Source organism: Alnus glutinosa, chromosome 2 (genome assembly GCF_958979055.1).
Source record: "Alnus glutinosa chromosome 2, dhAlnGlut1.1, whole genome shotgun sequence".
Classification (NCBI taxonomy): domain Eukaryota; kingdom Viridiplantae; phylum Streptophyta; class Magnoliopsida; order Fagales; family Betulaceae; genus Alnus; species Alnus glutinosa.
This window is the reverse complement of record NC_084887.1, coordinates 7,501,524-7,515,082: the sequence shown is the minus strand read 5'-3', so window position 1 is coordinate 7,515,082 and position 13,559 is coordinate 7,501,524. Positions and strand designations below refer to the sequence as shown.

The 13,559-nt window shown below is 35.6% G+C and overlaps 1 protein-coding gene across 1 annotated transcript; it reads left to right on the top strand.

The window, feature by feature from the left end:
- Positions 1-8,782: 8,782 nt before the first annotated feature.
- Positions 8,783-9,781, top strand: LOC133859275 (uncharacterized). The gene is made up of 2 exons (XM_062294615.1): positions 8,783-9,103; positions 9,308-9,781. Exons 1-2 carry the CDS (start codon positions 9,010-9,012, stop codon positions 9,589-9,591), a joined length of 378 nt encoding a protein of 125 aa, XP_062150599.1. The 5' UTR covers positions 8,783-9,009; the 3' UTR covers positions 9,592-9,781.
- Positions 9,782-13,559: the final 3,778 nt, after the last annotated feature.

Below are 13,559 nucleotides of genomic sequence, written 5' to 3'. Positions count from 1 at the left end.
GCGCTGTGTGCATTCGACTTTTGTGTTTGTTTAATGCGCACAATTTTGACAAATCTATGTGCATTGTGCACATGAGAGTTTGGTGAAAGATGTCACAGATAACCTCCTCTCGTCTCTTTCTTGGTGTCCATATAAGCTTTTTAAAGAATTAAATTTGCATAATCGTGATCAAGCAATTCTTAAAAAATTAAATTTGCCGGCTGTTTCTTTTTCGAAAAGCAACTTTGTTACAGTATCTTGGGAGAAGCCAGAGCTGGGTTGGTTCAAATTAAATACGGATGGTACTAGTTTGGTGAATCCGGGGGAATTAGGTGCGGGGGGCTGATTAGAGACCATAAAGGTAATCTGAACGTTGCATTTTCGGAGTATTTTGGTATTGGTTCTAATAATAAAGCTGAATTATTGGGGGTTCTAATTGATTTGCGAAAATGCAAGGCGATGGGTTTACGTAATATTGTTGTTGAACTTGACTCATCCCTGATTGTGACTTGGTTCGAGAAAGGTAGTTGTCGGGTTTGGTACTTGGAGGATTTTTGGGAGGAAATTTTCCTTCTCATCAGTGGCCTGAATATTCGGTTTAACCGTGTTTTTAGAGAGGGTAACCAAGCTGCGGACTGGCTCAGTAAACAAGGTAGTGCGGGGATTACGTATGAATATAATTCGAATAATATTCCTAAGGAACTCAAATGGATATTATGGATAGATAACTGTGGTTTACCTTGCTTAAGAATGAAGTAAGTTATGGTCTGTCTTTCATGGGATGATGGTTCTTTGTAAATCTTTGAAATTTTGGATGTTATCATGGTTTTCCTCTGCCAAAAGTGAGGCTTTTATCTAATAAATTTAGGCCGGGATCACTATTGGACATGTGATCTCGTCTTTTCTTAAAAAAAAAAAAAAAGAAAAAAAAAGAAAAAAAAAAGGCCCTCGCAAATGAGGTGGATAGGCTTGGATCGGAGGAGAAAAAGGGGTCATGAGGGAATCGATCCAGTTTGGCCCATCACCAATCGGGCCCATCAGTAATGCTCATCCATTATAAGACCGAACATTGATTAGGACTACCGCTCATCTTCACCGCCAAAGCTCCCAATTGATCTTGAGTTGGACCAAAAAAGCTTTCACGACTAAAAGCTCTTACTAACTTAATTTACGAACTTATAACAATGATTGATTGGACTCGCATTATAAAAGGGATCTGTGGATTATCTCTTTTGTTGGACTGCAAACTCAGAGTATGATTATCTCCTTCGCACTGCAAACTTAGAGTATGACAGTAACACACGTAGCGCTACAAAGTGCTTGAAGATGGCAAATGTCCCATCAATCCCATCATTCAACTATAAGCACCATAATTTGGCAACACATGTCATCAAGCCATACCAATGCTCTCACCCTAAGTCAAAAGGGTTAGGGAGGTAGTGGAATGAGCCATCGACTACTAAAAAAATGACATTTATGGACGGTTTTTTTCTAAACGGTTTTAAAAATTGTCTAGAAAATAAAATTTACAGACGTTTTTTTTGAAACCTTCTATAAAAAATTTATTATGGACGGTTTGATTAAACCGTCCATAAAATTCTAGACGGTTTTAATTAAACCGTCTGGAAATTTTGTTTTCTAGACGGTTTCGAAAAAAAAACCGTCTATAAATTTATAGACGGTTTTTTTGAAACCGTCTATAAAAATTTATTATTGACGGTTTCATTAAACCGTCTAAAAATTTCCAGACGGTTTTGTTAAAACCGTTTGAAAATTTTTATTTCTAGACGGTTTTTATAAAACCGTCTAGCAATTTATAGACGGTTTTTTACAAAACCGTCCTTATCTTTTCAATACCCCTATATCCTTGATTCCAAGATGCCGCACACTCTACTCGTCCCTGCAGGTCAGTTCCCAGTCACTTAACAACAAATAAAAATACCTCTTTTATATTCCAGATTTCAAATCTCCCAACCAAACCGGTGCTTCCTCGTCATCTTACGTTGAGAATTACAGCGTTTCAAATCTCCAGGCAATATTCCAGATTTCACCCAATTTTTATGCTCTCCGAGGTCTACAGCCTACAGCTTGAGCGAGAGATCTGGTTTGCATAGATTCATAAAGTTCTTATTTTTTGGGTTTTGGTTTTTCTACAGATCTGCTCTCTTCTTCTTCTTCTTCTTCTTCTTTTTTTTTTTTTTTTTTTTTTTTTTTTTTTTTTTTTTTTTTTTTTTTCAGATCTGAAGGTTTTTTAGATCTGGTTTTTACAGATCTGAAAAACCACCTGCTTGGCCAGGCGATTTTGGTGTGGTTTTTCAAAGGATGCGATGGGTTTCGAACATGCTGGAGGTGGCGGCGGCGGCGTGGTCCAGGGTGGGCGGTGCCGTGGTGGTTCCGGGGTGGGTGGTGTCGCGGTGGTTCCGGGGTGGGCAAAATCTAGCAGAAGATTTTGCTATGTTCTTCGTTTCTTTTCTTTTTACTTGTTAATTTGGTTGCTGAGTGAAAATGCAGGGAAAGATGAAGAAGGCATACAATTTTTTTTGGAAGAAAATCGTGGCAAACAAGAAGCATGAAGAAGGCATGCTTTGTGTTTCTGGGTTTCGGTGGGGGGTATGGTGCGGCTGGATTGTGGACGGTGGTAACGGATCTGATTTTCGGTGGTAACGAATCTAATTTTCGATGGTGACCGGAGCTGCTTTTCAGTGGTGACCGGAGATGCTTTTTGGTGGACAAAAAAAAATATTAAAAAATAATAATAATAATAATAATTAATATATATATTAAAAAAATATCAGATTCTAGACGGTTTTGGGCAAAACCGTCTATAATTAATTATAGACGGTTTGGAAAAAACCGTCTAGAATTCTGGACGGTTTTGCCCAAACCGTCTAGAATTTGAATTCTGGACGGAAAATCATGGACGGTTTTAAACCGTCCACAAAAAACCGTCTGGACTTTATTCCAGACGGTTTTTTACCATTTATAGACGGTTTAAAACCGTCTACAAATGGTGATTTTTTTGTAGTGATCATAGCGACAACCACCACAAAACTCCTATACAAACAACACTTGGCCAAAGTATGGGGGATTCAGGCCAACTTTTCCTAAGTATGAAATTTTTCTCCAAATCTTTATCACTTATTATCTTTAGATCATATTTGACTTGAGCATTTGAGCTATCATCAGCTGGAATTTATCGGGAAGCTCTTTGCTTATTTTCCCTCTTCTAGATATAGCAGTTCGTTTGTGGGTGATCAAGTTTGGAGTTGCCCAATCCCATCATACCAGAAACTGTTTTATTGATACTTTTAATGGACTAATTTCCTCGAGCAACTATTCACTGAGTATCACAATTTCTTTATTGATGTCCATAAGAATCCAGCTTACATCGTTACATAGAGAGAACTGTTTCTTAGTTGATAACACAAAACAGAACACCATAACGTAAAACAGAGCAACTACATCCTTAATAACAACCCCCAACGACTCTGTGATGGCTGAGATCGATGGCTTCTGAGCTGAAACTTCTGTCGTTCTAAATTTGCACCAAAAAAACTCAACAACATTTCCTTCGCGGCATTGGAGAGGAAGTGTATATGGACAAACGACAATTACTACAAGGTCTTAATGAGCCAATTCGCATGAACGACACCACCGACACCACGACTCTCTTCACCTTGACCACCATCTTCTTTAGTTTCCCAGGCCTTGATGATCTTCCCAATGTTTCCAATGGCGCCAACTTGTACGATTTCAGAAAAATCTGCCGTTTCTTGGCTCGGTCACGTTTGTAGCTTAAAGAATATTGCACTACGTTATGACAAAGCTCTCTTCGGCCATGCTTATCTTCCTCACTCTGATCCAGTGGCTCATAACCATCGAATCCGCCGTTCAGAGACCTGGTGGCGTTGCGGATAAGGGTGTTCATGGCTACACAAACTTACCTAGACACCTTATTGAACAAGATCTTGGGGTTGCTCACACACACACACACACACTATATATATATATATATATATATATATATATATATATATATATATGTGAAGATGAAGTTATTTTTATTTTTTTAAAATATTTTATTTTCTTCTTGATTAACACGTTTTTAAATTGGTGTTTGACCGTAGTTTTGTTCTTTTCGTTCCCTGCCCGGCCGGCGCTCATACACGGGACGGTAATTCTTGTATACATTATTATCAGTTGCTATAAGGGGACACCTCAACCACACACAGCTTCGAGCTCCCATTATTGACCTTTGACAAAAAAGAAAAACCCACGTATGGTCGGCCAAAAAGATATATTTTTCAACCCAAAGAAGATTCCTGAAAGAAAATTACAAGAAGTAGTTCTCAGTTCTGCTTGATTATTCCTCATACACTTGAGATTCATTATTTGTAAGAGAAATTACCATTAAATTTTAGACGGGTCTATGATGATCAGGAAGAAATTTTGGATTTTTTTATAGGAATTGGCCATGTAAAAGATTTTTGAATAAGATAGCATAATGTTGAATGTGGATGAAAGTTGGTCCGACCCCCAAGCCTGCGTTGATCTAGAATCAAACTGTTCACACAACCTCTAGGGCATCGTTTGGAAATAGTTGACTTTCCGATCGAATAAGACTTTCCTACCTACTCCCACAGTGGTTAGATAACTTCTGGACTTGCATTTATTATGTCTATCATTGGTCCTGAGTCCTGAGTGTACCATCTTCTTAAGCTTAATGAACAATTTCATCCAATATATATATATATAACTGCGTAAACATTATGGTATATAACAATGCATTAAAAGCACTAGTAGAACAGTGACTTAGTAATTTTTTTTCTGGTCTCCGCTCCTAAGGTTATCACCGTTCGCCGCCCCGCCATGCAACACCCCGCACCATCCCGGCATGCATGCGTGTTGTACGCCCCACTACCTACATCACTTTCTTTTGGTTTACGCGTTAAATTGTTGGTTTTCTCTTTTCTTCTAAACTAGATCTTTATAGTTGGTACCTTCTTTTTTTTTCCGGTGGAAAATCCTAAAATTAGTTGTAATTTTTGTTTTAATTTGGCGTCCACAATTTTATTTTATTTATTTATTTTTTTCGAGTATCTCTCTTACTGGAGACCATGGTGGTGCTTTACTATGACGAATTTGACCTAGCCAATTTAGGGGTGTACATGCGGGTGTAGATGAAGTTATTTGCAACATCCGCACCCGCATCGATCCGCAAAATGCGGATATCACTTTTTTACTATCTACATCCGCGCGTTTATTATCCGCTATCCGCAAATAGCTACTGAGCCTATTTTAAATATTTTTAAAAATAATCTTGACCGGTTTTTAGTCTTTTGGGTTTGTTTTAAAAATATAATGCAACATCGAAAATATGTGGAATCAAGAATATTCATACTAATAAATGCTTACGAAAAACTCCCTTGTGTTTTTTATCTATGATTCAATGAGCATAACATCAAGCTAGCAAAACATAAAAAAACATAAATTACAAATCCAACAAAAAAGAAGAAGATAATAATACAAATTCATAACATAAATTGTCTAAATATAACACATTTATAAGTGGAAGTTATATATAAAGGGTATGCAAATAATAGTTCCGCTAAGCGGATAGGTGCTGATAGCGAATGCAATCATTGAATATCTGCTCACATGTACACCCCTCTACCAGCCATTAGTAGTGTTTTTTTTACCCTGTGGTATTTCTTTACAATTGCTAGAGTTGTTGTCGTGTAGGCAGTTATGCTACTGCTTTGCCACTTCAAACTGCTATTTCTGGCGGCCGGCCAACCCAATGGGTTAAGCCGTTTAATTATTTGACTAATTCCCAATAGTTTCTATGTTGTTCTTTTACACTCATCCGGCTATTTTGGGACTCTTGTTGGGTTTCCTACCCCTTAAGAAGAAGAAGCACTAAGAATAACTGATCTAACTTCACTTAAGACGGGAGAATACCGATTGATTACAAAATACTGTGTGTGTCAAGGGTGAAACTACTTTGAACCCTCCTAAGCCCTAACGCGTTCCCCAATTTTTTTTTTTTTTTAATTACCTCTATAATCTTTTTAAAATAAAAAAAAAAAAAAAAAAAAAAAATCCCTCCTCCCAAAAAAAAAAATTGTCCTAAAAGTCAAGTTCCGCCCATCTCTGCCTATTTTATCTCAATCTTCAACTCTTTATAGCAAATGAAGTAAACTCTTATTCCAAAACAATCTCATAATCCTAATCTTGCTACAACTAAACAATTGCTCATGAGAGACTTGCTTCTATCAATATCTACTACTGAACATCTTGTGGTTTAGCATTTTCCCCCTTTTCCAAAGGAACGTTGTCGTCCAGGCTCAAAGAAATAATTTATAGGCAAGACCAAAAATCTGAGTAATGCTAAAAGTCCTTCTTATGTCACTCTTGTGTCCTTAATTCCAAAAATGAAGTGACTTTTAAAATCACCGTTGGACTTGTGATTGATCACTATTGAATTTTGATCAAATTGTGATTTTAAAAGCCACTTCATTTTTTGAAGGACACAAGAGTGACACATGAGAGACTTCTATAATTACTTCCAAATACCCCCCTCATCGTATAATATCCATTAACCAGCTCTTTGCCCATGAGTACAATTCCATCAAAAGTTTTTGCTTTTGTGTAATTCCCCAAAAATTAAATAATTATATTTACTTAACATGGAGTGTCACTTGTAATGTTTTCAAGCCAATTAACTTGTAATTTCCTTAATCTACTATGCTACACTAATTATCAGAGTATATTATAGCAGAAAGCAGAATAAAATAATATGAGAATTCTAACTCTAAATCTTTAAACATAAATATGTATCATTAGTTATAGACTTTGAGCCTCCAAACAGACATTTCTATAAAGTTAAACAACTAAATTTATCTAAGCAAACCTAACAATGCAACTATGCAAGCCATTCACTTAGCATCTCCATTCCAGCAAATTTCTCACTCTATGGCCTGGCAACCTGCTAATCTGCAAGACAGTACCAAGATGTTTGGTAGGTAGAAGAAAGTAACTACATAAGTCCACAACTCATTAAGTATAAATATTATGAGATTGATTTTTGTAATGAGCCTTAACCGTTCATTACGTTCATTACGTCTATAGACGTGGGTTTTAATAAAATGTTATGTGTTGTTTTCATTATTATGTCATCTAAAATGGTATGTGTTGTTTCCTTTTAACGGTGGAGTTTCGACAACATTTCCTACAAACAAGCAACACAGATCACGAAAGTTCTGGAGAGAGGATTTCTTCTTATATCAGCCTTCAGATGATGTCGCTACTAAAAGATGACCCATCTCGGCTCATATTTTCCCGACGCTTGTGTAAGATGCGCCGTAAAAAAAATGACGGTATCAATTATGATCATAGGTCCCTACAGATTTCATGTTAAACGGAACATTGAGAATAGGATGACCAAGTGTTATGGGTTAAACACTCCAGACCTCCATGTGGTTTAATGATTTTAGTTTTTGCCTCCTCTGATTTGATCATTTCGTATTGTAGATGATACTTTATTTATGGCTAAAGACGGAGATGGTACCTCCATCCAACTTCCGTCTAAAAATTGACAAGAGTTTATGTCACATGCCTTCAAAAAATTGACACGTGTCCCTATGTATAATTAAAAATACAAATAATAAAAACTTAAAAAAATAAAAAACATTAATTTTTTTTTTTTAAAAAAGTTTTTGAAAAAAAAAAGAGGAAAAAAAGAAAGAGGGGTTTTTAAGTTTTTTTATTTGTAATTATGCATTGGGACACGTGTTGTTTTTTTTTAAGGCATGTGATATTGACCTTCGTCAATTTTTGAACGGAAGTACCATTTTCGTCTTTATCTATAAACGAGATACTACCTGCGATACGAAATGCACCACATAAAGCATAAAATAAAGTCGTTAAACCACGAGGACCATAAAGGTATTAAACCCTTAGCTTATTAGATATAACGTGAGTACTTTTAGGGGTAGAAGGGTAATACTGGTTTTACAATAAATATTTTTCACAAATTAACGTGTAGCCCATAATCAATTGAATGATTAAGCAAAATTTTTTATCAGTTTATTTAATTAGTTAATGACTAACTTTTCACTATACACATTTAATTATTTTACAAATTATGGACTACCGGCCATATCAGTTTATTAGCAAATTGTAACAAAAATTGAATACCTATTTTTCATTGGCCGGGTAATATTTTTTTATATACCACATTTTTATGATATAAATATCTCAAAATGCCAATCCAAACAGTCTTAACCCCAATTCCTAACCCTTTCTTTTTTTTTCTTTTTTTTTTTTTTCTTTTTTTTTTTCTTTTTTTTAACAAGAACAGATCCAAGATCGAGTTGATTATGGCTGCATGTCACACAGTAGTAAGTAAGCTTAAGACCCGCAATTGGTATCCTGGTATTGGGCAGGTACTGTACATGTATAGGTCATTTTTCATTTTGATTGTATGGTATATAGTAGCGTACGACAGTAGCCAAGTGAGTGAACACCAAAACAAGTTCTGCCTGCGTTAGTGATCGAGAGCATCGATCGCATACAGAAGCAATATTAATGGCGGTCATACCGGACCACATAGCTAATTTATTAGCCTAAGCTTCAAAAAGTTGCAATAAAATTTACAAAACCCCTTTGCATTTATGGCTCCAGAGGTCACGTAAAAGAAGCTCTTTTAATTCAGTAAATTCTTCCACCACCATTATCCCTTTTCTTCTTCCATAGAACTACAAAAGCTTGAGTCCTGTGAGCAAGCTTCGTGTGCACCCTCTTTCATGTGACCTTCTCTTATCACTCACAGACCTTGCCTGTGATTTGCTTCAATACCGTCTGCTTTCAAGCTCCCCTTTAAATATACAGCTACTCCTCTCCTCTTCCCTTCACAATATCGTTCTCGATCGATCTCAAGCTTTTAATTTCTTGCTCAAGAAAAACACACACCCAAAAAAAAAAAAAAACACAAACACAAACACAAACAAAAAGAGAAAGATCATCGACATGAAGGGTTTTGTTTGTGCTTCTGTACTTGTCATCGTTCTCCTTTTTGTTCCAGAAGTTATGTCCCTGAGGCACGTTGGCCGGCGACACTCACGTACGAGATTCTCTATCTCCCTCTCTCTCTCTCTCTCTCTCTCTCTCTCTCTCTAGATTAAATTTAAATATTTGTAAAAGGATAAATATTGAAATAATATTAATTTAAAAATAGCAGTATAGGGAAGGTTTATCTAATTAATTTTTCTTATATTTTTCTTTTTTTCCTATTATGTATCCTTATCATTCTCATGTTAAACAACAGGTGGTCATGAGAGCCATACCCACGACAAAGAACCTAAAGCAAAAGAAGGGTTGGTGGGAAAACCCAACTTGTACTCGGAAAGAAGGCCAATATTGAAGCGAAAGGGACCCGATACGCTCCAAATTGCAGGGTCAAGCTTGCCCGATTGCTCTCACGCTTGTGGCTCATGCTCACCATGTCGACTAGTCATGGTGAGCTTCGTTTGTGCATCGCTTGAAGAGGCTGAGACATGTCCCATGGCTTACAAGTGCATGTGTAATAACAAGTCTTATCCCGTTCCATGAATCTTGGTTAATCCATTCAACCAAATGTAACATTATAGTCCTCATTTTTTTTTTTTTCTTCCTTTTTAACTTTTCCTTTTTTGAGCCCCTCCAATTAGAGCAGCCTAGGCCTTGCAAGGTAGCTTGTAATCAGATAGTTTCTGCTTGGTGAGTTGTTTATCTAAATTAACAAAATTCTAGCTTTCAAGTACTTCAATTTCTTTTGTATAGTATTTGGTGTTGGGACTTTATGTCTCTTCCTGCAAAGGCTCTAAAAACAGCCAGCATGTGGCCCAATATTGAGGGCAGTAAAAGACTTGAATTTGTCTCTCTTAACACCAATTAGTTTTAAGTGAAATGATAGCTCACAATCCAATCAAATAATAAAAGAGTCGAGAAGTTCCGAGATTATTATCGTAAATGAGGGATTGTTGAGACACAATACCACTTCTTGAAAGCGTTCTAAAACAGGCCTGATGGGCACAATGTCGAGAACCGTAAAAATTTGAATTTGTCTTTCTTAACACCAATTAAATTTTGTTAAAATGGCAACTCACGTTCTGCGAATTGAAAATGATTGTTATTTTATATAATTTAAATGTCTTGTTTTGAATGGTATAATTGTTAATTGATAAAAAGGTAAGAATATAATATTCTTAAAATTCAAAAAGGTTATGCTTGGTCATACGTACACCTCTTAATTAATAATGGTCCTTTTTGAGTCCAAAGGACAAAAAAATTATTTGTTAGTGTCAATATAATAACTTATGGAGCCCATGTACATGCAACAGGCAGCAAAACGATGTGCAGGTCGTAAAATAGTTAGGACTGCACTCAATGTCATCGTTTCATTAATATTTGATAGTGGGAGACGTTCGTACACTATTTACAAATTAAATGACAAACACAAGTCTTTTCTTTTCAAGAGGGACATCGATCCGGTACGTACTGTGTACACTGCAATTAAGCATGTGAAAATGTCTTACCTTGTCTGGTTTTCTGATGGTGCACGTGTGGAGAACTTAACACTATAATATGGTTATCGCTCTAGTAGCATGCTTTATTATTGAAAGAAGAAATGTTAGAAATTTAAGAACAAAGGCACGTGAAATAACTACATTAATCTATTTATTTCGGTTCATGTGAGGTAGTGGTGAAGCTTAGGGGTCGAGAGCGGGCATTTGCCCGGATGCCTTCGTTACCCACCCTTGCCATTGAGCTGCAAGTTTTCTAGGAGGAGCACGACCTAGGTCACAGGTTGACTACGTCACCGATTACAGCTACAATGTTTTTGTTTGTTTCAAAGAGCTACAACTTTTTGCCTTCAACAAGTCAAGAAGACGATAAACAATCACTTTTTTAAAAGATGCGTGTTAGAATATATTTGGATTACCCTAAAGTTAAAGATTTGATGAGAATTGTATTGTCTTTGATAAATATTAGATTACCTTGAATTTAGGAATTTGATGATATTAAATCACCCTGAATTATGGGATTTGATTAAGATTATATTTAATTTGATATTAAGTCTTTTCTTTTCAAGAGGGACATCGATCCGGTACGTACTGTGTACACTGCAATTAAGCATGTGAAAATGTCTTACCTTGTCTGGTTTTCTGAGGGTGCACGTGTGGAGAACTTAACACTATAATATGGTTATCGCTCTAGTAGCATGCTTTATTATTGAAAGAAGAAATGTTAGAAATTTAAGAACAAAGGCACGTGAAATAACTACATTAATCTATTTATTTCGGTTCATGTGAGGTAGTGGTGAAGCTTAGGGGTCGAGAGCGGGCATTTGCCCGGATGCCTTCGTTACCCACCCTTGCCATTGAGCTGCAAGTTTTCTAGGAGGAGCACGACCTAGGTCACAGGTTGACTACGTCGCCGATTACAGCTACAATGTTTTTGTTTGTTTCAAAGAGCTACAACTTTTTGCCTTCAACAAGTCAAGAAGACGATAAACAATCACTTTTTTAAAAGATGCGTGTTAGAATATATTTGGATTACCCTAAAGTTAAAGATTTGATGAGAATTGTATTGTCTTTGATAAATATTAGATTACCTTGAATTTAGGGATTTGATTTAAATCACCCTAAATTATGGGATTTGATTAAGATTATATTTAATTTGTAGGCTTTATAAATAGAGTCTTTTGTATTGTAATTAAACTCATTAAGGAATAAGAACAATAATGTAGCCTTTTGGATTTTACCCTATGGACGTAAGTTATAGACCAAACCACATAAAATTTTTGTTCTTATTTTCTTTATTTTCCTTTAAATTTTATATTTTTACAACATTATGTTTCCTTTCATCGTAGCAAGCTGTCAATTTCAATCTTGTGGAATTTCAATAATTTTTTTCCTCATCATCTATGTCTGATCTTCACATATATTATTAGATAACAAATCCATCTATGAGTCCACAAATTTTTGTCTTTTTGCCTACTGTAGTCCTTTTCGATTGGAGACCATAGACACACAAAAAAAAAAAAAAGAAAAAAAAAGAAAAAAAAAAAAAAAAAAAAAAAAAAAAGGAGGTCCTAAACTACTAGTTGTACGTTTAGGGACTCCATCAAGGTTGCTTGTCAAATCAATGAGTTAAATTCTTTCGGAGTAGATTTCTTGCAGAGTTGCTGCTTTTGTCGCGACCTCTTTAGTGAAGAAAAACATAATGCAGATTTGGTTACAAACCGCAAAGCACATGCAAGCATTCAACGTGATCCAGCAAAATAGGGAATGCTCATCAAGGATGAAGATTTGATTGCTATTAATATAACAATTACACCTTGCGGCAGCATTGACATGCAAAATTTCTTATATTTTGCTTTGTATCCATTAGTTGTCTCTCAATAATGTCTATTTTCCTTTGTAGTTCTCTTGGCTGCATGCGTAGGACGAAGTTGGAAAGCAAAAGAAAAAAAAAATTAAAATCAAAAGATGCTAAGTTGTCCATTTCAACCATTAGTGGCTCTCATTTCATTCTATAGTTGACTCTTATTTTGGTTTATAGTTGGCCCATTCTTTTGGTCTTTGTAATATTAATTGTTTAAAGATCCAAATCTGGCCTTTGTGATATTGTTTAAAACCTAGGCCAATTTCAGCCCATAGTTGACTCTTATTTCAGCTCATAGTTGGCTCTATTTTGGCTTATAGTTGGCCCATCTTTTGGCCTTGTTTAAAACCTATGCCCTTAAAATTTAAAGTGCATCTCCAATCACCATCGCCAACCACCTCTAGTCATAGCCATCGACCATCGACCATCATCGATCTTTGTCATCTCCAGAAGAAGAAGAAGAAGAAGAACTTATAACAAAATCAAGCTTCCAAAATCTTTGTACCTTGAGTTTGAGGGGGGATGTTAGAGTATATTTATATTACCATGAAGTTAGGGATTTGATGAGAATTGTATTGCCTTTGATAAAAATTAGATTACCTTGAATTTAGGGATTTGATGATATTGAATTACCCTAAATTAAGGGATTTGAATAGGATTATATTTCATTTGTAAGTTCTATAAATAGAGTATTTTGTATTGCAAACTCATTAAGGAATAAGAACAACAATGTAACCATTTTTGGGCTTTACCCTGTAGACGTAAGTTATAGACCGAACCACATAAAATCTTTGTTCTTATTTTCTTTATTCCGCTTTTCATTTTATATTTCTATAGCATTATCTTTTCTTTAATGCGTATTGAAAAGAGTCACGAGACAGGCAGACAACAACTAATTTTGGACTTTTTCAAACAAGTTTATTGATCGAACTATGAAGTTTACTACAAAGATGCAGAAGGACTGGTTCTACCTCAAATCAACAATCCAAGCAATATCAAATTAAAATTATTGAAGTAGAGAATATAAGCAACACACCCAAAAGCAATAATTATCACAAGATAAGATTGTTGAAAGATAAAGCACATAATGATAAAATCAATTGAACATCCACAACACAAGATTTTATTGACTAAGTGGAAACCCTTTGAGC

What these genes read in the sequence shown, in the direction of transcription:
- LOC133859275 (XM_062294615.1), top strand. Translation starts at nt 9,010, where the DNA reads ATGAAGGGTTTTGTTTGTGCTTCTGTACTTGTCATCGTTCTCCTTTTT. An exon ending in CGTTGGCCGGCGACACTCAC is followed by an intron (nt 9,104 to 9,307) that starts GTACGAGATTCT and finishes GTTAAACAACAG; the next exon opens with GTGGTCATGAGAGCCATACC.